The sequence below is a fragment of the Cystoisospora suis genome (genome assembly GCF_002600585.1).
Source record: "Cystoisospora suis strain Wien I chromosome Unknown contig_2949, whole genome shotgun sequence".
Lineage (NCBI taxonomy): Eukaryota > Apicomplexa > Conoidasida > Eucoccidiorida > Sarcocystidae > Cystoisospora > Cystoisospora suis.
Genome location: NW_027155744.1, coordinates 22,467 through 48,186, shown reverse-complemented (window position 1 = coordinate 48,186; position 25,720 = coordinate 22,467). Strand labels below are relative to the sequence as shown.

Genomic DNA, 25,720 nt, shown 5'->3' with positions numbered 1-25,720 from the left:
CCAACTAAGCTAAGCAGGCTGACGCGCCCCTTACCTCAACACCTCCATAAGCACTCGGATACACCACTTCCCCCGTCCAAATCTATCGCTCAAAACCCGTATCACCTCGTCTCACACAAGTGCCGCCGCCACCCCCGATGGACACGGCTGCACACGCCCACCTCTGCACCTCCGTATGACTACATGTGAACTTGCAGACGGCTCACAGTTGAGCAACCACACCTGCCCCACTATATGCAACACAACAGGGGCTCGGCACCCACTGCCCACACCCAAACAATACACCCTCTCCCTCATCAAAGCCCTTCGATGTAACGCGATGGGCCTTACCAGAACTAGACTAAATTGATTTTGAAACATTAGTATTGATTATAAAGGCACGGTCCCCCTGCCCCACAACAGCCTACTTTGAGACTCGAACTGAAAACCTTCCGCTTCCTAGGCGGATGCTCTACCAACCCCCCCCTCAGGCTATGCATGCTGATAAGCCATTTCCTCCATCAACCCGGTACGGACTTCCCCACAGCGCTTCTATTCGCACCTCTACTACAATGAAATTAACCTTGTCATGGGAGAAGCAGGTGTCCCTTCAGAATGCCAGCGCCCACGTTTCTGCATTTATTGTACCTGGATGCATCTCTAAGTGTACGTGTGCAAACGTGCACGCTTCTCGCAAGGAAACAGGTCTCAAAAAAAAGGCCATTACGCGCAACACCACAGCTAGAAGAAACTCCTTTGCCGACATGGAATCGTCGCGGCCCACATCTACGACTAGTACAGAGAGAAAACAAAAGAAAACATACACTGGAGGTAAGAGCGTTCTGGCAGGGTCGGACCGACAGCGTGTTGCGTACTAAGCGGATGCGCTATCGACTAATCACACAACAAACAAGGTGTCTTCTCTCTGGTTCACTGACGTATTCCGCAGCACAGGGACGTCGAGCAGGTCCGTGCGAGACGTATGAAAAACCGTGATGTCGTGTAAGCAACGGTACTCACAGCAAAGTGCATACGCTCACTACAGCGGCTGACGGACCTGGTACACCAGACGTGCGGCCCTTCCCACCGTGAGCGGAGTTGGCACTCCGCCTTCTGTGTGCATGCGGATAAAAGCCCCTGGGAAGACAACCACCTTGTCTGTTATCTCCCAAGAAAGGTGAGTGAAGTCAATTTGCAGCTATATACGCCCGCGGATAACAATGGCCAGCCCAGAAAGTGCAGCCCCAGTCCGGCCAGTCGAAATCCGCTCCACCAGTGCAGTCACGGTTTCGTTTCGCGCAGTCGCACAAACATCAGTCCGTTTTGACTTTCTTCTCGCAGGAGTGCTGTCACCGTTTGTCACCGAGGGCGTTTCCTGACCGACGCTATACACTGCACGAACATCTCGTGTACGCACACAAGTGCAGGTAGGTGTACACGCTCGCCGATAGCTTACCCGCACGCGCTGAACTTCGCAGCAAATCATGTCATTCGGAACAAAAAAGTTTTGCATTTCGAGCAAATCCTCGTCCAATCGCCGCCTTTGCTCAGGCAAGGAAATCGCAGCCAACGCGAGCGATGCCGCCTGCCCCGCGTTGACGTCAACCAGCCACTGTAAGGCACACACTCGGATAGTCCTCATATATTCGCACAGCGGATATTCTTGCACGGAATGGCCTTCGAGAGTAATCACATTCGTAGCTGTTTCTTCAGGATACATGCGCGTGCATATTCTCACGCAGGATATACACTTACAAACATATGCACGCACTACTACAGGACGAAAAAACCCAATGCGGTTGAGCCATCCAGCTGGTAAAGAAACACGCCTCGTTAGCTCCGTCCCTCACACAGAACGAACTGTACAGCTTCACGGTGACAATGATATCTCGCATCACTAGCTGTGTACAGGAGGTAGCGTAGCTAGAAAACGACAGGAGACAGACGTCATGCTGCAGTTGCTTCGCCTGTGCATGGATCGAGAATCACGTCCGCTAGGATCATGCGGCTTTACTACGGCATAGTTGGATTCGATAGCGGGGTCTACAGCTCAAGCATATCCCCTCCCTGCGAGGTCAGAGACTTCTCTACTGAGACCGCAGCTGCTGGATCGATAATAACTGTGTGGCAGCCACAGAGACGCCGCCGGTTTTGCCTGGGCTGGATTCAGCTCATTGGCGCCGTGCTCCCATCACCATCAGATGGATGATTTTCGGTTTCTCCTTCTGACATATGCCATCGTCAAGGACCCTAGCAGACTTCGAGCCTCCCTTCTGGACGTACTGCCCGGGTTAGTCAGTTTTCAAAGGTTGTTACCTTGCCATTGAGAATCTCCGTAATGCGGCCGACGACTACGTCGCCCACGCTGCCCATATACCGCGATCGCAGCGGGCGCACGTAGACAAGCTTGTTGACCTGCAGAGGACACAAAAGTAAAGTGAACGAGAATACATGGGAAGAAGGGCCAGGAGAACCCTGGCCTCATCGTCCTTCGCCGTTAGACCGATATTTCGGAAGTGACGGGTGAAATATTACCTTTTCAAGAATGCCACATACAGAGGCGAAAATCTTCCCTCCTTTCTCGTAGGTCCCCAATCCCCGCATGCAGCCCTCCTCGACGAGAATCTGCTGCCCTGGCAAAATAATGCCGTGGTTGCCTCCTCCCGCCGCCTCCGCATACATACTTGTCCAGCTCCGCTTCTGCGCTCCTCTTCGTGCCAGGGAGTGCACACGAGAAGGCACTGCAGTCGTCTCTCCATTGTGGCCCAGGGTGTGTTCTGGGGGCGGCGAAGAGATTGTCGTCACCCCTAGAGGGGGGAAGTCTTCCGGAGGCTTGTTCCTCATAGTCAGGTGACGACACAAAAAGTGTGCAGCCGGACAAGGCAAAGAGAGTGAACTACAAATGCAAGAAGGGCAGGGGTAAGCGAAATCAACACACGGGGAGCCTCAGTCCGAAGCAAGTCAGGGGACTCAACCGCAAAAAGCCCCACAGCAGACGGGCGCTTCTTTGGCTAGTCCCCCATTATAGAAGATGAACGCGAAGGTAGTGCCGCGCCGCACAAAATTCAGAAGACGAGCCACTTCGGGAGGACCGACTTACAGCATGAAAGAGAACGCTACACCTGAAGAATCCCCACGCCGGAAGCACTTCATTTTCGCACCCAGCACGCGGTAGCGAATTTCATACTGGGACTTCTTCTGACTGACTGACGGGCTGTAGAAGATTAGCTGGAATGTGCCGATCAGTCACGCTGGCCAAGGAAGCCGAGTGCTTTGCATGCGGATCACGAACAGGATGCAACTCGTGACATGCTTGGCGAAAGCGGAAATCCAGTTGAGGCTTGTATTTGGAAACGAGACACGGACGTGTTCTGGGTGGGTCATGTCTCCGTAGCTTTGCGGGTAATATCAACTCATCATTTTTCTAGCCAACCGGAGCGAAGATGATCAGTCTGTCCAGAGGAGCCAGCATGGACCAACGCGGCGGGATGCAGCTCCTGTCGACGGACCAGGGAGCAGACTATCAAAAAGTCTCGAGGACGAGGATCATCCAGGGTTTTTTAACTATCTGTTCCTACTCTTCGAACTCCACCGTCACTGACCCCGGGTGCCGAAAAACAAAAGATTTACTCTGCAGAAACCGTACATGTGTGCTACTGTTCGGCGGGACTAGGTAAGATTATTATGCAGCCGCGTGGGTTTAGGTCGCTGTAGCCCACACAGATACCTCATACTTCGTGTCCAACACAGCTGGAAGTCGTTAATTTGAGCAGATGTCTTCTGCCCCGACCTATAGAAAGCGTGTATACACAGCAGGACTCTCCGTGAGGCAGGCTGCAGTAGTCAACACCGGCCCATCCGCCAGCGGGGCAGACGTGCAGGTCAGCTGTGGAGTGGACGACTGGTGGCATCGGCACACCGTTGACCGAGCCTGTGCGATGACTCAAAAAAAAAAAAGACGTTCCTGGAGGCTAAGCGACCGTGCTCGAGACTCGTGGGTCAGTGTTCTCGCCGCCTATGCTTCTTTATGACACTGTTCCTCTTTTTCTTCGCTCGCTCCCCGCCACCCCGTTCCTTTCTCCTGCCACCTCCCTTCGCTAGCTTTCCTGCATCGGTTTGTCCTGTCTGCGTCATCCCGTCATCTCCCTGGCGTTTTCCTGGTCCTTCTGACGGTTTTCCGGTCCGTTCTGCTTTCCCTTGGTGGCCTTCAGTTCGTGGTGCTTCTGCTACTGTGTCAGCCTCTGTCCACGTGAAAACTGTCCCCATCATCTTGTGGTACGTTCCCGAGAAGCCGAGGCCTGAAGACGTTTGTTTTCCGTTCTTCAGGGCGATTCACTACTTCGGAAAGGTCCCCTCTAAGGTATACGCGAGGGGGCATCTCGTCTCCCAGCACTCAGGGCAGTCAGCTTGCCGAGTCGGCTGACCGCCTTGCTGATGTGACACGATAATTGCTCTAACTCTTGAGTACCTTTCCTAAGCTCCGTCCCACCTTGGCCCTGGGTCAGGATAGCGGCCTACCGCAGTAGCACCCCCCTCGTGTGACTTGATCAACATGCTCAGTGGCAGCGCTACACCAAGGTGATTATTGTAACGCGTCCCAACCGAGTACGCGCTGGTCTTTATACCTGCATATGTTTCTCACGGCTCTTCTGTGCCCCAACAGGAGCGGTCGGAACTCACATCTTTCCGCTCCCCTCTCCTCTTGCCAAGCACATCGCTCTCTTTCCACCTGAAGTCAGCAGCGAAACGGTTCCTCAGAATCCGAGGGAACCTCTATGGGCGCTTCTTCGAGCTGCGAATCGCCAGCAATCACTCCTTTCGGGACCCCTCGAGCCTCGAACAAGACGGGGCACTCTGACTTTCGTCTGTCGCCGTCGCGCCGGTGGTTCTCCGGTACCTCACACTGTGTCGGTCGGGGCGCCCTCTAGGTAGGGTTGCGTTCTTTGTTGGCCGGCAGTCTTGCTGGCTTACCGCCACTCGGGGGGACACCGGAAATCTCCGTGCATTCCACCATCACCTCCCTGCAGGCAACCTCTCGTGGTAAGGGTTCGTCCCTTGTGGGCATGCAGGTCGGGAACCGACGCATTGCCAGTTCCGGGCTCGGAGGGACTGTTGTTCAGAGTTAAGTAAGACCGTAGGGTGGTAGGCCAAGTACTTGGATATATGTGCTTGCCGGAAGAAGCCTCATTCCCCTGCCTGGAACACAAACCACTACGCCCGGAGGAGATTACACAACCACTCTCCAGCCATTCTTTCGTGTACCGAAGGTGGGGCGGTGAGGTACCAGATGGTATGATTTTCCTGTCAGTACCGCGTACCTCGGCGCGGTCTCGACCACTACAGTCGCGGGTGTGCCGGTCTCCTAGGATGCCGGCTCTTCTGTGAGACTGGACTGGGGCCGGCAAGAAGTGTAGGATGCTAGGGATGCACGCGTGTACCGTCACGCGCCGCTCAGTTCTCCCGAGCCTTTCCCGGGTGCTTTTGAGGACACCTCGATGTCCAGCTGTTAATCGTCCATCCAAGCCTCGATCCACGGTCTGTTTTGCAGTGCGGGATGCGGCATTTCGGCGGGAACTTTAGACTCCCCAATACTGGTAGCCAAAGCAGAAGGCGGCTAATGCGTCTTCGCACCAGCGCGTTTTACACATACATTCATACATGAATGTTTCTCTCTACATAGGAGAAAGACGAGAACGAGAAGGGCAGAGTAACTGTGCCACGCGGGGCATTCTGTAAGAGGCAATGCTGTGCTGAAGAAGCTTTCATGGTCTACCGCGTATTCGACCAGGGAGTTGCGAAGGACTCCGGCGTCGGACGCCGATCACCGTTACATTTACGTCCGCAAACGCACATTGGACTAGAGCTCTACTAGGACTAGCCGTTGCACATTGTCTATTCAGCCTGGTGCTCTCGCGCGGAGTAAAAGACACGGCAACTCCCCGCTACGCAGGTCCCGCTTGTCGCAGTTCGTCAGAATTTTCGAAGCGTTTGCTGCACTGAGTTTTCCGCGTGTACGCGGAGCGGGCCGAGATGAGAATCGTAAGGGACCCGCGCACAAGAATGCTTCTGCGAGGAATTGTGTGTGATTGTTGCATTGCAGAATGGGCTATTTCGATTCAAAGGAAATCCACCGGCTCCTACTGGGGCCCCAGGTAAGGAGAAAATATGTCTAGGTTTTTTGCTTCGTAACCTGGAGCCTCGGCACTCAGACACCTCGTAGAAACCTGGCGCACCGCTGTCCCGCGGATTGGTCTCCGCCATTCAAAAAGTGTCTTCCGCGCCAGCGTTTGTTTGGTGACATGTTTTGGTGACGGCGTGTCAGGGTGGGGTTGATGACGTCCTGTCACTGAAATGTAGGCGGCCGCAGTGCGGGGAACCGCCACTGTGGCTACGGCCTGGTTGTCCCGTGCAGGGAAGGTGAGGGGATCTGCTCTTTTGTGACAGTAGTGGCGCTGTGATGGATCGTGTGGCGGGTGAAGAGTATGTACAGCTCCGTAGTTCTTAGGCTCCGTTTCCACCACGGGCTGCCATGTACCGCAGCCATTTTGGTGAAATTTCTTTTTGTGTTGCGCTCTTCTTGCTGCGCTCGCCGCCTCTCTGGGTTTGTTGGGTGGACCTCAGTTTCACGCGGGGCCCGTAGTGTTGCCCTGTTGTCCGGCGCTCTGTGTCTGTTTTTTGCCGGAGGCTCGTCGCGTCAGAGGTCTTTTGGTTTCCGTATTACTGGGACAGTTTCTGATCATTCGCACTGGAGAAACTGCGTTCTGTGTTATGCGCACAGCAAGCAAATTTGCTCTCGGTAGCTGAGCGCTTTTGCTGGTCAGAGGAACGTTCTGTGTGGTGAGCGGTCGCCGGGGGTGCTACTACAGTCGCCGCGCGGGCAGTGCCGAATTCATTTTCCCTGCTGTTAGTCCTATAAGGCCCCCATATCGCGGACACGGCGTGGCCCCACTCTTGTTTTTGCGCCGTCGGTGATAAACTGTCAGGAGTCACAAGAGGGCCCTCGCAAGGAAGGTTTTTGAGGTTTGAGGTTTTCGCCTGCTTTTTCTCCTCTTGCTGTCGGAGCACTTCGCGCCATCCACTTTCTTTTCGCCCCGTCATCATCTTCCGTTTTGTCCGTCGCGCTTCTGTTTTCCCTTCCGTATCGCCTTTCTCTTCTCGTCGTTGACATCTGCCGGATTTCTTTTTGCCGTCCCCTTTGTTGTAGTGACGCCTTTTCTCGTTTTCGCTGAGGGCATTCTATAACCGGAGCTGACAGTTTCGGAGCGGGGGCAGTCCCTTCGCGTACCGGTCGACGCCATTTTCTTCAGTCGGCGTTACCCCTGAAACTCGCGACACTGTTTTGCGGCGTCGTTTCGTTTCCACCTGTCAGCTTTGAGGGCTCTGCCTTTTGTCTGCTAGTTTTCTCTTCCCCACTTTTCCATACATCGGGTTGAGTGTTTTGTCTCGCGTCTCTGTTGTTCTGTCCAACTGACACCGTACTTCTCATCTGTGATCTTCCCCGCTCCCCCTTATACATACAATGGCAACAGCATCTCCAGTACTGGCCTCCCCGGCGGCACAGCCGGCGCAGCCAGCAGCGACAAACAATGGAAGTGGTGCGGCACAGTCCGGTGAAGCCTCCCAAGCCAGTGGACTTCACACAACAGACCACACTGCAGGAACGACCAACGCCACTGGTGGCGCGTCGTCCGCTGCGCCCGCTCCATCTCAAAGAGGCCAAGGCAGTGTTGCGGCCTCCGGCGGAGCCAATTTTGTGTCTCCATCATTGTACGTGGGCGACTTGCATCAAGACGTGACTGAAGCCATGCTGTTCGAGGTGTTTAATTCTGTGGGCCCCGTAACAAGCATTCGAGTGTGTCGGGATACGGTGACGCGGAAGAGTCTTGGTTATGCATACGTGAATTATCAGAGCATCCAGGACGCAGAGCGCAGTCTTGACACACTAAATTATACAGTAATCAAGGGGCAGCCGTGCCGAATCATGTGGTGTCACAGGGATCCATCCCTGAGGAAGAGTGGCAACGGGAACATTTTTGTGAAGAATCTGGACAGAAATATCGACAACAAGGCGCTGTACGATACTTTCAGTCTCTTCGGAAACATCCTCTCATGCAAGGTTGCTGTCGACGAAAGTGGCCAGAGCAAGGGCTATGGCTTTGTTCACTACGAGAATGAAGAGAGTGCACGCACGGCAATTGCGAAGGTTAATGGGATGCAGATCGGAGGGAAGACTGTGTACGTGGGTCCTTTCATTCGTCGTGCCGAACGTGACAACCTGTCCGAGGCCAAGTACACGAATGTGTACATAAAGAACATTCCGTCGGTATGGGAAGATGAAGAGCGGCTGCGGGATGTCCTAGTGAAATATGGTGCCATCACTTCTCTAGTTGTTCGAAAAGATGCCAAAGGCCGCCCGTTCGCGTTCTGTAATTTTTCTGAACACTCGAGTGCGAAGGCCGCTGTTGAGGCTTTAAATGGAAAGCGCGTTACAGAGGCGGGAGTTGTGAAAGACGCCTCAGAAGTCGCTAGTGATGATGAGAAGGGGAAGGAAGGGGAGCAGGTACTTTTCGTGGGACCCCATCAGAGCAAGGCGCATCGTACGGCGATGTTGCGTGCGAAGTACGAGCAGATGAATCAGGATCGACACGATCGTTTTCAGGGTGTGAATCTTTATATCAAGAACATGGATGACAGTATCGACGATGAGAAGCTGAGGCAACTTTTTGAGCCATTTGGCTCTATCACTTCCGCGAAGGTTATGCGGGATGAGCGCGGTGTCTCACGTTGCTTCGGGTTTGTGTGCTTTAATTCACCGGAAGAGGCTACAAAAGCTGTCACGGAGATGCACCTGAAGATCGTTAAGGGCAAGCCCCTTTACGTCGGATTAGCTGAGCGTCGAGAGCAGAGGCTCATGCGTCTTCAACAGCGCTTCCGCCTGCCGTCTCTTCGACCGGCTGCAGCGACTGCTATCCCAGGTAACGTCGCAGCGGCAGCTGCTCAATTGCAATATGGCGGAGGTCCGCCACAGTTGCAGGGATTCCCGGCGGCGGGCCCGGGTGCTATATATGGTCCTCGACCGCTTATGGGGTTCTCACCCCATCCGCACCAGGTGACTGCGGCAATGCTTCCGTGGCGGCAACAGGCTGCGGGCGGGCCGTCCGCTTCTCAGGGCGTACCAATGCGTCCTCAGCTTGGGCCGTTACAGCATCTCTACGGGCAGACAAACGCGGCGGCGGCTGCGGCGGCAGTTGCCGCTGGTATGCATGCGGCCGCGGCGGCTGGCGGACCACCCATGCAAATGCTCCAGCAACAGCGTGGCCACAGGGGAGGAGGCATGGGACGGCAAGGAGCCGCCGGAGGCCCTCTTCCCAATGGAAACAAGCATATGATGGGCCCCAAGCCGGGCATGGGTCAGCAGCCTCAGGGTGCCCCTGGCAGCTTCAAATTCACCCCACAAGTGCGCAATCAGCGTCTAGATCAGCAAATGCAACAGCCTGCCTTGGCAGCCGCCTCACATCCACATCACGCCATGATGATCGAGCAGAGTCAGCAGTTGCTGCTGAATCCGGACGCACCTTTGACAGCCGCTGCGTTGGCCGCGGCGCAGCCATCGATGCAAAAGCAAATGCTTGGAGAGAAGCTCTTTCCGCTGATTGCACGGTATCAACCTGAGCTTGCTGGCAAGATTACTGGCATGATGCTTGAAATGGATAATGCTGAGCTGCTTATTTTACTAGAGAGTGACGTGCAGCTCAAGGCGAAGGTTGACGAAGCATTACGGGTGCTGCAACAGGCCAGTTAATGAAACATACAATGGGCCCTGGCGAAGAGAACGAAGCGACAACAGTGTTCTTTTGAGGAGGAGATGTGTTACGCAAGCAAACTCATGTAAAGCGGGGTTCTTACCCATCACAACGTGGGTTATTTACATGGTTTGCCTGCGTTCCATCTCCTCTCAGGAAAATGAGTGTTGTCGGGAAAAGTTGCGGTTCCTCGCGGTCCGTCCGGATAGAAACTAATTTTAGAGGAGGGACAAAAGAGTATGCTGCTGCCACTTTGGTATTTGTGAAAGGTGTGCTTTCGTAGGGCAGCACAGGCGTTTTTTATGGATTGTTTTGCGGGGTGTGGCGAAGATGCAGTTCGGAGAGACGCCGAAGCATATGTGTGTACGGGACACTTATGTTGTACGGAGCAAGTCGGCGACGTCCTAGTTTCATGGGGAGGTTTTGCAGAAGAGGGATCCGGAGTAACTGTTTCTTCATTACTGTGTCGTGTTGACAAGGATACAGTGGCCGCGAGAGTCGAGATCACTTGCGGGGCTGTTTGTGAGGTCCTTTCACCTTCCAGAGAGTGTCAGTTGAATAACAGTGACGCTCTCAAGTGCAACTGTGGGTTTCGTATGTCGTGTTAGTAAGGCAGCTGCAATGGAGAAAGCAGGGCAGCCCTGGTCAGCGGTTTTGCCTTGGAACACCAAGGCCGTCGTCTCTCAGGAGGCAGGAAGCTACGGTCAAGCAGGCGTTTACGTGAGCAGCTGCAGTAACTGCTACAAGGCGGTGCAAAAGAAACGACAGCAAACACGAAGAATTATGGCAGGACGGGACAAACCACGATTGGATGCGCGGAACGGCTGGTGTGTTTCCGGACCTGTATGTGAAACGTAGCTGCTGGTCAGGAAGCAAGTCTGTTCTGATGAAATATGTCGTGGCGTGTCGCCTGTTAAGCGGCAGTAGAAGTAAAGATGACCTTTCTCGTTTGTGTGTTTGCGTATAACGTGTTGTTATCTTTTGCGCTGCGTATAATGGACATTTTCCGCCATCTCGCAGCGTATCAACCCCAAGACACGGGTGTGTCGGCACCATCTCGCAGCCTAATCAGGAACAGCGGATGTCTCTTGACGGGCACTGGCGCTCGATCTTTATGACGTTTCCTCAGACGAGAATCCGACTCACAGGAAGGTGTCTGCAAGAGGATTCCAAAGGTAGTCGGTTTTGTTCGATACCTCGCCGTAAACTAGGCTGCTCTTTGCAGGAGCGGGAAACGAATCGACCCAAAGCGGGAAAGTGTCAGCGAGGCGTGTAGCCATGTAAATAGGAAGTCGGGTGGTATCCTCGGGGAGTGACACGTTCCGTGTCGTCGGTGCTGCCGAGGCATCGTCAGAATATCACTGGGGAATAATCCTACTTGTGGCTTGAGTTCAAGAAGGCTAAACAATAGAGTTACACTGTGGCCCCTCAGTCGTTCACCTCTACCGGAGTTTCCTCGCCGCGGTTGCGGAAAGAATGAACGGGGTGTCCCGAAGCAGCGTGTCGGCCGTTCGCCGGCCAGTCCAGCGAAGCTTACCGAAAACAGACAGGGTCTGCGTCATAGTTTTAGAGTTGTCGGCTGCATTTGGGGACGAGTACAAGGAGCACAAGGCAGATCTGCGAAGTTCGGTGCGAGCTAAGGCTGGAGTTGTGTGCCGCAGGCAGAGGCTTTTTGGATGCCGTAGCGGCGTTGGGTGCAGTGTGACCCGTAACACAAATCCCAGATCCCCGAGGCTGATGGATCCGGACTCCGACTAGCGGGGTCCGGCTTCCGTGGTGACGAGGCTTCTGGACTTCTGTTAGCGCGGCGTTTGCACTGTGCGATTGTTACGCGGTTGACGGATCCGCTCCATTGGCGAAGCGCTTGAGCGTCTTTTCAGTCAGCTTTTCTGCATTGCGATAATTCAGAGGTGGCCTTTGCGGCTGTAGGATAGCCCACGGAGGAACAACCAGTCCTTCAGGGAAGCAGCCTGCAGTTGGATTGGTGCCTGGAACTCTGCACGATATCACATGTCTCGAGTGGTGACCAGATTCGGTTGTCTCTGCGCAGTTTCAGTCAGCTGCAACGCGGAACACTGTGGCCACTCAAAAGGGTGATGCCCGCCGTGTGTCACTTGAAGGAAATCTCGTGATGACGTATCTGGCAGAGGCTAGCTGTGTTTCAAGCAGGGCTATACATTTCAGGAAGGTGAAGGCAAAACTGGTCTGGTCTGTGGGCGACGATTGAACGCAACGTCATCGCGCATCATAGCCCACTCTGGTACCTTGGTAGCCTATTCCCGGACCATCTGCTCACTCCGAAAGACCATCCATTGTCGTTTGCGCGACGTGACTGTCTTCGTCAATGACCATTTTTGCATCCGCTGCCTCGACCTCACTACGCTTCTACTTCGGTCTACAGCGTGTCGTGGTCCTCCCCTCGAGTCTGGACAGTAGGCGGAAGGCTCGCCCCGGTCCCTTACCTCGGGTTTCTGGTTAGATACGGCACGCCTGTCAAGTTCGCGGTGAAGCCGCCAAATGTATCTCTGTTTGGGTCTGTCTCCAGCTGCGTCAGTCTCTCATCAAATTGGGTATTGCGGTGAAGTACATCGTGTCGCGTAGTTGGAACGTGACCGCCATACCCGGCGGGCATGTTGCTTTTGACATGCGTTTCAAGCTGAACAAACGGAGTTCTCGCATTACTCAAGAGTCATGGCCGGCTGTTGCAGAAAGCCAACGGTAACCATACTTCTCTTTCTTAGCTATCGCAGATCCTCCTCAAGCAGCCCAACGGAAATGCGTGCGAAGCAAGGCAGCGGTTGAAAGGGCGAACGCTACGGATCACACGGAGGGTAGACGGCACAGATATTTATCTGCGTGCCTACTAGGCCTCAGCTGAAGAACATCAAACGCTTGCTAGGTGCGACCCCCCCAACGGCCCTAGGTAGCCGTACTTTCTCCAACATCGCAATGAGGCCTCAGAGGCAGGATGGCATGAAGCGATCGACCACCCGGATTCGCTCTCACTGGCCCTTGGGCGTCCCGCTCGTCCTCACAAGTGAACGAGCAAGGTTTAGAAAAGTTGCAGGAAGCTCATTCTCTGTAGGCCTCGCACGACATCGCGTGTTGCTGCGATACCGCTCTTGAGCTGTTTAGGACGAGGCCGAGGTCCAAGCCAGACGCATTACTTGGTGATAAAATCACGCTACCCCTCGAGTTTTGTGAGACTGTGGACAGCTAATCAGCCGAGCACACAGGGTCCTTACTCCTCGTGTCATGTCTCCGTACGACGTTCTGTACGCGTTCATGTCTCTCACGCGCAGTTGACAATCAAGCATGCCAGCAGCGATGGCGGCCGTGATCTTCGCTTGGGGATCAGCAGGAAGATCATGCATCTCGGGTTTGTTGAGCGTAAAAGTAGTCGGCAGCATCTTGGAGCACTCGTCGGATGGGTTGATTCCCAAGGCCGGGTGGTCTGAATTTCAGAGGATGGTAATCGTGTATAAGCGTCCCTCTCGGGGTAGCTTCCAAGTATCGGGTCACTTTCTGGGCGCGTGATTCGGTGCAGACAACGCTCGTGTGCGCCAAATGCCCTGAAGCAGCCGGCTGCGTTCAGCCGTGACAGGTTTCTGACAGCAGAATTCTCCGAGAGGCCGGCGGACAGACCACAGTTACTTAGTCTAAAACGGTTGGCCTCAACTCACAATCACTCGGACAGAATTTATCCTCTCTGGGGAGAGAAATCCTGAGCTAGCCGGTCCAGGGACAGCCCTCCCTCAGCCCACGTACGCCGCGCTTTCAGGCGGATCCTAGGAAGCCAACAGTCCCAGACAATCATTCAGGGAGCCTCCAGATGGGGCCCCACCCATCTACACGAGCAGCTCTGTGAAAGACTGTGGCTGACGGCCGGGTTTTTGAGGTGCGGTGCAGGCCAGAGAACAACAGGCGTTGCACGCAGCCATTCTTTCAGTCCTCGTTTATGCGCGTTGATTAGCATCGGGGAGAGCGAGTAGTGACTGCCCCTGGCCCCCCTACGACGGGGATTGACCATCCCTGTTGTTCGCGAGCTATGCGTTCGCAATCACAGCTGAGAGGGAGAGATGGCGTAGAGGTGTTAGTGTTTTCTCAAGGACGTAAAAAAAACAACTTCATATATCTTTCAGAAATCCCGCCCTGCCCCAGCCTGCTCAGGCACGCCTTGACGCCATCGCTTACAACACACGGAGGGAACGTCACAGATGAGAAATGCTGATGCAGTCGCACCCTTCCAGGGACCTGACTGCGCGACAGTGTTTGATTATAGCATTCCACTTATCGTTGAGCAAGTTCATGCACATGTTGTTCAAGCAGCTTAGTCTGCTGCACGACTGAGACGCTGGAATACACAACGGGGCGCGCGAAGAACTTCCGGACACGCTATGATACTACGGAACACATGAAGGAGTCGCACACAGTAAAAGGCGGGCATTCACACGAGACAGTGACGCTTTGAAGGTGTGAGGACAACACAGACCAGCTCCTGCCCGAGCACTCGTGAACGGACGTCGTTCCCCGGTGCTGGCGACCGCAACCATTATGTGTCGAGGCTCGCCGTCCGGAACACGGCCGACAAACGCGACGGGACCATTCTCAGTTCTTGGCAGGCACACGCGATGTCAATTCTAAGAACGTCCTGGAATAGAGTTCCCGCTGATAGCGCATATTTCTTTCCTTTCTTGGGAAGTGCACAGTCTTGGGTGGGGCGGCTGGTTCGAACGTGCATTAGTCCAGACTCTCTAGCTCCCGAAACTCAGTGGGTCCCCGGACGGATGTCAAAGTTTCATGTCTCATGCGAGAAATATGCCGCTATGGACCCGGCCGTACACCGGCTAATCCCTGGGACGCGGTCGTGTGTAGAAAGTGTCTCTACTGGGGCAGCGCACTGCTCTCCTGTGCCTGGAATGCGGCAGTGCGGCCGGGCCGATGGCACACCTTAGCGCTTTCTTCCGTCAACCTCCTTGCGCTAAGCATTTTCTGCACTTACACACAAGCCGAGGACCGCTGTGAACGCGGTCTGCCAGACTCTGTCTCTGACTTTGCTTGACGAGACGGCAGGGTAGATGCAGCGAAGCAGGCTCGTGACTGGGAATCCCAACCCCAGATACTGTAGCACATACCGCGGGTGGCGCTTCGTCCTCTGCCGGGCGGCTGGCAGCTACTGTATCGTCCGCGAAATCTTTGGCAGCGTTGCTTGGGTTTCCGTTCCGCCTTTTGCCTCGAGCTCGGAGCGTTTTTAGCTTCTTCCCCCCGTGTCTGCGGTGCTCAGACTTACCGATGTGTTGGCGCGGCAGCGCGTAGTCCAATTCCTACGGGAAGCATCGTAGGCATTCGGGTTTCTCGGTTGTTTTCTGATCAAGACAGAGCCCCTCGGGCTTCTGCACGCTTTCTTCTTTCTCTCCGTATTTTGAGCAAGCTGCACAATACAGTTACTTTTTCCTTCTAGTAGTTTCCTTTCGTTTGTGTCCAGAACCGGCTGTCGCGCACGTCGGCCGGCTGCAGGACGGCCTGTCCAGAAGGTGTCATGGGGAGGTTTTTTTCTCTTCTCTTTTCTCGTTTTTTGTCATCTTTTTTCAGCGGTAAAGGATGGCCGGCCTTAAAGGGTCTCTCGACCTGAAGAAGGCGGGGCCGGAGAGTGCTCTCCATGCAGGGGCTCAAACGCAGGCGTTCGTCTGTTTCTCCTCTGGAGTCCGGTCACTGCTCCTTGGATATGACAGCGTGCTATGAACCAGTTTCCACCTCCCCCTCGTACATTGCGGGCTTCCCCCTTTGCGCGACGGGTTCGGAAAGATGCCCCTCTCCTTCGGCACCTTTTCTTGTGTTGCGTGAACTAAGGCAGTTTCTGTCATCGCAACTTCTGCGCACTTCTGGTACATCCCGGTCCCTACAAGCCTGCGAAGTGCTGCGCACGCACGCCTTAACGCAGCTCAAACTCCGGTGGAGTCGTCCAGGGACAGTTTTATCTATGCGGGCCAGCTCATTCATGCGGGTGTCATACGGAAGAACATTATGGGAAAGCCGGAGACGCCGGATGTCAGCATCTATCGACCGGTGGTACTTCTGGAGTCCTGTGGGCGCGATTGTGCCTTCGTCCGTTCAGGAGCCGAGCAAAGCTCCCCGTGCCTCGTTGCAGTCGTTTTCGTGTAAGCACCGTCAATTTTTTCTGTGCGGTGGGTCAACAGAGATTGCGGGAGTGTCCCCGTTTTGACTCCGTCAAAGGCAGCTCGGTCTGGCTTTTGTTAGGTCTTAGTCGTGCGCGACTTCCTCGTACGCCCGATAAACCCTTCTCTCTTCGAATCGTAAAAGTGGACTGTTACCCGTCCCGAAGCCCTGTTTCTCGATGTGCTGGACTCCCGGCTTCGGAGAGAGTAGTTCGCCCGTTTGCATGGGAGAAGGACCCTTCTTCATTCCATCTGCTTCGGGACTCGTGGTGTGCGACTTCCTGTCCGACGCCTTGTGTACGAATGGCATGCTCTCTTTTTTTTGCCGTATCCTCTGCTAGACAGATCAATAATAGCGTGGAGGCCGCGGAGGAGAGGGGGGGGGGTGCAGTGTCTCGGCTGTCGCCGGTTATCTTCTGGCCAGATTTCAGTTAAGATGCCGGGAGCAAACCGGCTGCAGACCAGCAAGCCCCGTCCGCTGGAGGCAGCGGATGTGGAAATGGGTGGGCACGTGGACTCTCTCGAAGCAGAAGAGAAGGGTCATGAGAACGTCAGGCTGACGGGAGGAGTGCCCGCTAGCGATGACTACCATAGAGACCGTGCGACGGTTGACGGCGACCCTTCCCGTCGTACTATGGATGATGACATCAGTGCCTACTCTTCACAGGCGGCGACTCGACCGCGCAAATCGTTGTATTCGAAGATGAGGGACAGAATGGCGGAGTTTTTTATGGACCTTTTCGGCAATGAAATGGACTTCGACACGGCCTACTCCCAAGCCAAGGCGAGGACGATGGGTATGCGTAGCGGGACGACCACGCGCAGTGAGGGTTCTGAGGGAATCAAAGCCGCACAGTATTTGGGCTTTTTTCCTTTACGATTCAAAGACGGGTCATTGGAGACCGAGTATGGCCAGATCTGCGGTCAGCTGTTCATCGGAAGAGATTTCCTCGTCCTCACCTTGAGCACGTTCCTAATCATTCCTCTCACGTGGTATCTAGCCTCTTTCTGCTTCGAGAGCATTCAACTGGATAGTCATTCTCATGGGGCATGGATCGCGTTTCAAAGTGCATGCGCCGTTGATCTTCTTGTCAGCGCTATCGCTCTGTTGGTCATCGTTTTTCCCGGCGTGTGTCCCTGCCTAAGCAGACACTACGAGGGATTCTCGTACGTTATTGTTTTGCTGGTAAGCGCTTTGTCTACAGTTAGCAACAATTCTTGCCGTTTCTAAGAAGGGGAGGGACAACAAGTCGGGAGCCCTCGGCTCGATTTTCACCTGTGGATGTTGTCAGAGGTGCTGTCTCAGTCGTCTAAGCTTGGTTCAGTTATCCTCAGTGTTCCGCGATACTTGAGTAAAGAAAGTGGTAAGTGGAGTGGAGTTTCGCAGGTTATGTGCTCACTTGTCAGCGTGCATGTTTTTCATTGTGCTATGGCCTTCTCCCAGGATGAGAGCCTTTCAACGTGAACACGTGCTTGTCTTTCTGTGGGGTGTGGCTCATTGTCTGAGAGCTTGCTCCTGGTGATGACGATGATGCATTTGATGGAGGGGCAAAGGTTTCTTATTGAGCCTGCAGCGCCTGCAAGACAGAAGATATCAATCCCGTGCTTCTCATGGCGATTCAGCTTTTCGGCTGTGTCCCTTCACGTCGTTTTGCAAAACATGGCTCATTATAATCGAATGCCTGTCTGTACATCCAGTCATGTGGCCTCTACTAACTTGCTTCAGCTGTAGAGGACTTCCTTTCTCTGCTGTGTAATGGCGACAATGTATACCATTCATTAGCTCCTATCTTTTTCGGCAGATTGAAGTCTCGGCCTTCACCCGAATCACTCACTGTGCTGCGTGTTTTGCATGCTGCAGTGGATGTCGGTTCTAATGTTAGTCATGGCGACATTCCCGAAGCTTGTACAGGCCCCGTCTCAAATGGACATCCTGTTCGCTTATCCGGAGGAACTGCTGAAAGAGGAGATAAAACAGTTTTCTCCAGAATGCCGTGTAGTCAACAGCTCGGAAGGAATGAAGCCTTTTATTGCTTCGCTTACAACTGACCCCGACAATGTCGTAGCTGCCGTGAATATGTGCTCACAGCTTCCCGAGTGTGTCGCCGAGGCGCTACAACTAGCAGCTGTGGGTGTACGTTCCTGCTTCCAGCAAATTCAAGCGCTGCGTAAGAGTCTCATACACCTGAGACACCATGGTTAATCTTTCTTGAATTAACGAGTTAACCAACTAATTACTTCATACCATCTTCTCTCTAGTTGGTCAGGAATGATAGAATGCGTGATGGTGGGCAGCTTAGGAATCGTTTCCCCCGTGTACGGTCTGCCCTGAATACTGTTGGGTCTGATTTAGGCAAGGAAGGAAAGCCTGATTGACGGCTGCGAATATAAATGGCATCATGTTTGCTTGAATGTTTATGCGGTTATTTCAAACACACCAGAAGCACGTACAAACCTCAGTCGGTCCATGAGCGCAACTGGGGAAGGTACTTGAAATCGACTGCTTGCATCTCTCCTGCTGACTCACTCAATTATCACTGCTGATGTAAACAAGGTCCGATAGGAGTGTCGACATACTGAGAGATGAGGAGTGAACAGGGGCTCGAAAATTTTGTAGGACTGTACAGTTGTACATCACAGCAAATCGAGCTTAAGCTAGGAATGTATTTACTTACCGTTACACTAGAGGGACGTAAACGCTTCGGCCGTTTCGTGCGACAACGAGTTTGAGAGAAAAGCCCATACAAACAGGTGATACCTCCTTCCTCTACAGTCGAGCGGTTGAGAGAGAGCGGCAGTTATATTAGACTGGAGCGTGTGGGATTACCTGTTTGGATGAAGGCTAGGGGGGGGCGGGAGGCCAAGGGGCCACGCCGTCACACCGGGGATTTGATCTGAACGTGTAGAAGGGTTACGATTGCATGAGATGGCCTTACACTGACGGGTTCTTAACTCCAGCCACTGTGCGCCGGGGTGCTCGGGTTTCTTTCGAGTTGAAAGAACACTGTTTGCCGCGGTTCTTTTTTTCTTTCTTCGCGTTGGACGCTTGCAGGAGAGAAGAGAAGATAAGACGTCTATCTTGTTGTCTGGATGGCAGCGAGGGCAGTTCTAGAGTACCTTACCTAGGTAGGGAGGAAGACACAAAGACCTCCTGCGGATCGCTGGCCCGGGCTAGTCTTCATTCCGGATCAGAACCTCCGGGCATTTCAGATCGGCGATGCCTGTTTGCTGCCTATGTGCTTGTGTTTCTCATTGCCAAGGATGTTTTTCCCGGTGGCTGACTGTCCGCGTCCCCCCTGCAATATTGTTTGCTGTTTGTATGGTGTTTTCAGAAGGGAGGACGACGACAGATCCCTCGTCCCTGTGGTTGCCTTTTGCAGTCTACGTTGAATTTGTTAAGCAGACGTTGCAGGTGTTCAAGGTGCCTATCATTGCTTTGGCAGTTATTATCATTCACTTCGGGACAGGCATGCTTTTTCTTGACTCCCTCTCTCCGTCCCGCACGAAGTTCACGATCTTCCTTCACATTCTCGTCGTTCCTATTTGCTCTCTTCCTTTCATTCTTCTACAAAACACCTATCCGGGCATCATCCCGGTCCAAGAAGTGTACGTCTCAATCTCTCACCACTTCCCTCTCTCTCCATTCTCTCGTTCTTGTCTCTCCTCTTCTCTCCTCACCTCTCGTCTCTCTCCGTCTCGTACTTCGTTGTGTCGTTGTACCCCCCGGGAAGGCATACTTGAAGCTGCTGCGTGAATTCACAGGTGTAAACATAGAGATCTACATTCCCTCGATGTGTTAGACTTCTCATCTTGTCCATGGCAACACGCAGTCAGGGGCTCCTGTATCTTTGGAAGCCGACGATCTCTCACCCGAGGAGTCCGGGGGACGTCGGATTACTGCAGCATATTTCTACCTCTAGGTTCTCTATTTGTTAGTCAGAGTCTAGCTTCCGAGTCTGGAACTGGTGTGGGTTGGATTCCTATGTATCCGCGGGTGTTTTTTCTTTCATCCCCTCACCATGAACAGGAGAGGAAAAGGGGGATGTGTGCGCCTTCATACACTACTGCAACTTTCCTCTCATTTCTTGCTCTCTATTCTTTTTCTTGCTATCTGTTTATATAGGTTGGTATATATATATATATATATGTTCATGTAGATGCATGTATATAGCACCAGCGTCCCGTGTATTCCTACTGCCGACGTGGGGGTGCAGAACTTCCCTCGAGGTTCTCCTTTCAGAACGTGCGTTAGAAGTGTTTGCTTCGGTGCGCGCGAGCAGCGGGACGTCCGTGTGGCCACACAACACGATTGCATGCACATCAATCAAGAACCGGAGAGAGAAAAAGTAGCCGATCCAATCCTCAAAGGAAATGGATGATGAGATACGCAGTGACCACGGGGAACAGAGAGATATGCTGATGCTGTGTTGAAGGGGGAGAGCATCTTTCGTTCCTACTTAGTATGGGTGGATGGATTGCTATGAGATTGTGTACCCGAATACAACGGTTTCGGAACGCATTTGCGAGTGCTTATTTCTGTGAGTATTGTTCTTTGTCTTCACTATCTCTTTCAGCCTCCTATTTCTCCTCGGTTTCCTCTTTGTCGCTTCAACTGGATACCTCGGACGATATGCGCAAGAATTCCAGCATCGTCTTCTCTTCTGCACGTGGCGGGTAACTGAAGGAAGATAGAAAAGAACTTTCCTTCGTTCCTCTAGACCGTCTTTGGTAGTGGCCGCTTAACAGGACGCAGGAGCGAAGCGCTCGGCCCCCCGAACTTGTATCTGCGCTGTGTGGCGAGTTTCTCTCTCTGTCACCATGTTTCGATAATACGGGCTTCATTCCAGGCATACATACCATTCGTATTTCTTCGTTCTCTCCTCTTTCCGTGCATGCTCTCCTCATAGTAGTAGTAGTAGCACCAGGGGGAAGAGGAGGATGAGAAGCCAGAGGAGTACTTCGGGCGAGTAGTGATGCCCGAGGTATTTTTGTGCTGCGGTCTGTAGTAGTCAAGTCGGTCGTTGGTATCTCTTTAAAAGCGTCACTGCGGAGAGACGAGATGGAGGTCTCTCTCAGGTGGATTCTCGTGCTTATCCCTCGCGTCGCGCTATGCCTATGCTATGTATCATTTCCTCCTTCAGGTCACGCGGAAGAAGTTGACGGAGCTCCATGAGAAAATGAGACAACAGAAGAAACAAAAGAAAAGTTCGACTGCTGTCGAGGAGTTGATTGCACAAGTCAAAGAAGTACGCCATTCATTTTTTGTCTTCACTGGTTTGGAAGGGTCGGGAGGGTGTCGTTTTCCTGTCGATTCTTAGCATCTAGATAGGTAGATAGCTAGCTACTTAGCTAGCTGCGTTACGCACTGTGGCTTTGTTGTCTTACGGCTGATGAAAGCATTCATCTGAATTTCCCTAGGCAGACTTCCCTTCCTGAGGACGTCACCACTTTTCTTTCTCGGGTCCTCGTCTCTCTCATCCTATTCGTCGTGTTTCCTTTTGTCGAGATGTTTTGTCTTGCTTCTTTGGTTACCTCGGGCTGTGCTGCTCTAGGCTGTATATTCCATTAAGACTCTAGGGGTTAATCTTCTTAGTGAAAAGTTAAGGTGCAAATGGAATTAGATATACCGGTCGTCTCAACTGTAAAATAATGGTTACTCGGTCCTGGAGAAAAGATGGACTTAATTCCATACCCGACGCGGGGCTTCGCAGAAGTAGTGCTCCCTCGAGTCAACGCAAGGGGGGACGGAGACATACCAGACAGGTGCCTGATCACCCTCGTGGACAACTCACAGAGCTCCTGTTTCTTTATGATCGTGATTCCATGCTAGAGGGGACACCTCATCAATAAACGATACAAAGCCGTCAACAAAGGACACCTCAGCTGAAACTGATCTGAGTTCATGAAGATGCCCAGTAGGGGTGGTGGCGGTGGTGGAAGTGAAGACGTTCTCATTCTTCCGTCTTTGCTTGCCTATCTGCGAGCTTTTGCTTTTGCTACTTCCCCATGTAGACGTCTTGTGGGGTTGTGTTAGGGCAGGTGAAGTTGGTGGAGCCAAGGAAGGATGATCTCAGTGGTCCGCTTTTCTGTCTTTGTTGTCGGCCCGTGAATGGTGTGGTTTGCTCTTCAGTGTCAATCCTTGTGCCAACTCGCGCGTAGTCGGGGAAGGCGTGTGGACGTGACTGAAGAACTTCTACAGATCGAAAGGCTTCTAGAAGAGTAAGCTGGTTTCTTGTTTCTTCTCTGGTGCATGCGAGCTACGGGTATGGCACCTAAGAGAAAGCCATGGGGGGGGGAGGGGGGCTGATCTGATTGTTTGAGTTCTTTCTAGTCTTTGGGATCTTCGAAAAGAAGCTGGCCTGTTTCGCTGTAGGTTTACATGCGAACAAGATCGTAGTTCTTCACTCGATGTCGTCTCTTAGATGGAGAAAGTCAAGAAGATTTTACGTCGACGAAATTGATACCAGCCTTTTGTTGAGTTGCTGTTGTAAAGATGTCCCTCTTCTTCTTGGGTTGATATTCATTCTCCGCACACGGTCCATAGTTCAGATGACAGCAAGTGTAGGAGTAGTAGTTGTAGTTCGGCGCTCCGGTCTCTCTGAGCTTGAAGCGTCTCTCGGCCACCGATGGTGGAATCGACGTGCTTTTTGCCTTGAGTGAACATGATACATTCGAAATTCTTCATGGCTTACGACCTGGTTATGAGCTATGTAGCTCCTAGCTAGCGAGCGTAGTATTTTGGTGGCTTGGCATCGCCTCTGTGTATAGGCGTCTATCGTCCCAGGTCCTGCTGTTTGTTGTCTTTAGGATTCTGGAGATCCTCACTCAGAATGACAATCTGTACAGCGTGCGATTTGCTGCGGATGCGCAGGAGAATGTAAGTTCTAACGACACAGGGGTCGTCTACGAAAGAGAGGAAAGAGCATGGTGGATAGACAGAAGTGCCGCGAAGGAGAACGGGAAACTTTGGAAGTGATGAGCACGGCTTCATAGCATTGCATGTTGATTCTTTATCGTGCGGTAGGGGAAGATCTCTGGATGCCTTCTACCTCACGTCACGCCCTATCGTATGTTAGAGTGATGAGGGGTTTCGGCACGCCGGAAGTATGAAGTGAAACAGTAATCGGAGATGTCCAGATATATATATATCTTAGCCTCTCAGTGACATGTGGATGGCGCATCCAGCAACCGCCCCCACGATATCAACACAGGCACTGCCCCTCGAAGTGTACTCCACCGGTCTCTATTTCCGGAGGGTATAGGGTGTTACATGGTACTAATGCCTCGTCATGTGTCGGAGAAAAGAATCTAACTCTTGTTAAAACAAAGACTTATCACGCTTCAGACGTCAGGGTTCTCCTTATGCGCACCCTGTCGCCATGCCACTCACTACAGACAACAGAGAGAACTGGTCGGTCGTTTCTCGTTCTACTTTGAGCCGTCAAAGGCGGCGTGGTTGGAGGTCTTAGGGTTTCATGTTGTGGGGTGGACGTGCTACGCTGTGTTTGGTTAATCACTGTAGATACGTAGCCCGTATCTTCAAAGGAAATTTCACTTCGAGGAGACGAGCGACAGGACAGTAGGAGGGGAGGCGTAGATAAAGTTTTTCTCTGTGTATATCTTCCACGTTGTCAGGGCTGCATATTGTCCTGCGTGCCCCCGTGGTTTCCAGAGCCTTTTGACAACGTTCGAGTCCTGCCTAGACAGGGCCTTTTTCGTGTACAAGTCCACTAGTTGTGGTAAGAGGTGTGCTCGTCGTTCTGTAGTAACCTTGTCCACCCACGCGAATCCCTTCGGACATTCCCCTTCATTATGTGGGCGGGTCGCCATGTCTCTTGGTGTTGTTGTTGTGCCTTCTTTCATCGTTTTCTTCTTGTTCTTCCGGCCGACTCCGTTGTGTTCTCTTCAGGAAGTGCAGCGACAATTCATCGAGTTGTACAACAAACCGGAGAAACGTCTTCATAAACTAAGGACTTCAGGGACTAAGACGGGAAAGCATCTAAGCTCAGGTGTTGGATCAGGTCGTTCGAGCACAGGGGGGGGTGGGGGTGGGGGTGGTGGTCCGGCGTTTAGCAGTACCTTTGGGTCTGGAACCTTAGGGACCGGAGCCAGGAGTACTTCGAGTCCTGTCATAGGTCGGTTCTTGGGAAATCTCCTTCTCCCGGGCTCGGCTTTTAATACTCATTGCTGGTCATTCATTCTATCTATCTACGTTTCGTCATATGTACCTCGGGGTGGCTGTGGTGAATCCTGAGGAGCGAGCCTCCTGGCTTGGGTCATATAGACCATGATGGTGTTTTCTCTGCGGGCTTGTTGCATGCATGCGTATCTGCAGATATGCATGCATGCATGAAGGAGGGTCTATCTGTTTGTCAAGAAAGCATTCCACTTGTAGATGATAACACGCGGGGGGCCGCAGGAGCAACAGGACGGGCACTGTTGTTGTTTGTGTCCGTTCCTTGTTTGTAGTTCCTATAGATTTCTCACCTACACGGCGTTAGATTAGGGTAGGAGGGCATCTCAATTATCCATCCACCGCTTCTTTCTCCTTCATCCCGTGTGTCCTGCCATACATGATAAACACATCTATGAAGAAGCTTTTCACTGTGTCGATTCACCCCATGGTAGAAGAAAGAATCGATTATACAATGACGTCCACTTGTTGGTGTCGTTGCCTGCGAACAAGCTTTTCCAGAGACTTCCTCCTTCCTCGCTCATGGATGTGCTGTGCCCCTCACGACTATTAGAATCCTCACCTGTGTATGATCCACAAGTCTATTCTCTTGTGATTCCTCTTGAAGTGAACACGACAGCACATTGTCGGGTGGGGCCTCTTGCTGTCTTTCTCTATGTCCCCCCTGTCATCACATCATTCGTTTATCTTAGCATAGAGGTATGTCATATCTCTTTCTCTTTTTCTCCTTCGTATCGCCCCCCTTATGTCACCTCCGTTGTTCTCTTGGTCTGTGTGTTCCTTTGTTGTCGGATGTGAAGGCTTGGAATTCGGAGGGAGCCTGCAGCCGGTGAGCGCGGCTATTGAGGATTCACACCTAGGAAGCAACTCGCTCTTCAAGACAGTGCCTCTGCCCGAGTTCACGAATCTTTTGCTAACAACCCTGGGCATTGATTGGGATTTTGATATGCTGAAGCTAAGCAAAGATACAGAAAATATCTTAGTGGAGGTCGGTTATACTCTCCTTTGTAGGTTGGTCACAGATTGGGGTTGTGAGGAAGTCCGTCTCATACGATTCTTAGTCACTATACAATCGCAGTATCTTCTGAATCCTTATCATAACAAAATTCATGGAGCTGAAGTCGCTCATCTAACGGAGTGCTTAACAAGGATGCTTAATGCACAAAGAAGGTAAGCCGCCCCTCAGTTTTGACAAGGAGAAAGAGAAAGACGAGGGAAACAACATCTCATGCAAGACATGTGTATAGAGAAGGGTAACGAGTCTCTGGGTATTCAGTCACACACACTGTACAGATTCTGATACTTGGGGGATGCAATGGTGTACCTGTGGACCTATACTCTTCTGAGAGGGGTTCTCTGTACAAGGGTATACATCTGTATGAATAGATAGAAGACAAGGAGATCTTCCTTGCTGATCAGAAAATACTTCATCACAACTAAAGCCACACATCGTTGCAGAGACCCACGTGGTGGTGAGAGTAGATAGATCTGTTGCTTTTTCTCTGCATATCTCAAAATAGGCAATGGTCTTCTTATAACCCTTCTGCACTCTATCTATCTATCTATCT

At 52.5% G+C, this 25,720-nt stretch overlaps 4 protein-coding genes across 4 annotated transcripts in view; 2 read left to right on the top strand and 2 right to left on the bottom strand.

Annotated features, from left to right (window-relative positions):
* Positions 1-1,435: 1,435 nt before the first annotated feature.
* CSUI_005940 (exosome component 2) lies at positions 1,436-2,823 on the bottom strand (the record flags this gene model as incomplete). The annotated part of the gene is made up of 3 exons (XM_068066106.1): positions 1,436-1,591; positions 2,296-2,394; positions 2,515-2,823. Coding segments are annotated over 3 exons (564 nt in total), but the record flags the coding sequence as incomplete, so codon positions are not given.
* Positions 2,824-6,420: 3,597 nt separating this feature from the next.
* CSUI_005939 (polyadenylate binding protein) lies at positions 6,421-10,776 on the top strand. The gene has a single exon (XM_068066105.1). The coding sequence runs from the start codon at positions 7,499-7,501 to the stop codon at positions 9,779-9,781; it is 2,283 nt and encodes a 760-aa protein (XP_067921921.1). The 5' UTR covers positions 6,421-7,498; the 3' UTR covers positions 9,782-10,776.
* An 833-nt stretch (positions 10,777-11,609) lies between these two features.
* Positions 11,610-13,192, bottom strand: CSUI_005938 (uncharacterized protein; the record flags this gene model as incomplete). Its single annotated transcript, XM_068066104.1, has 3 exons — positions 11,610-11,778; positions 12,245-12,438; positions 13,028-13,192. 3 exons carry the CDS (start codon positions 13,190-13,192, stop codon positions 11,610-11,612), a joined length of 528 nt encoding a protein of 175 aa, XP_067921920.1.
* A 1,182-nt stretch (positions 13,193-14,374) lies between these two features.
* CSUI_005937 (3 5 -cyclic nucleotide phosphodiesterase domain-containing protein) overlaps positions 14,375-25,720 on the top strand; it is a 24,204-nt gene continuing 12,858 nt past the window's right edge. The window contains exons 1-9 of the mRNA XM_068066103.1: positions 14,375-17,144; positions 17,820-18,126; positions 19,291-19,564; positions 20,542-20,632; positions 21,100-21,204; positions 22,089-22,177; positions 22,766-22,835; positions 23,868-24,093; positions 24,953-25,322. Coding sequence (XP_067921919.1) covers positions 16,395-17,144; positions 17,820-18,126; positions 19,291-19,564; positions 20,542-20,632; positions 21,100-21,204; positions 22,089-22,177; positions 22,766-22,835; positions 23,868-24,093; positions 24,953-25,322 — 2,282 coding nt within the window. The 5' untranslated portion in view covers positions 14,375-16,394. The remainder of the gene's footprint in view (positions 17,145-17,819; positions 18,127-19,290; positions 19,565-20,541; positions 20,633-21,099; positions 21,205-22,088; positions 22,178-22,765; positions 22,836-23,867; positions 24,094-24,952; positions 25,323-25,720) is intronic.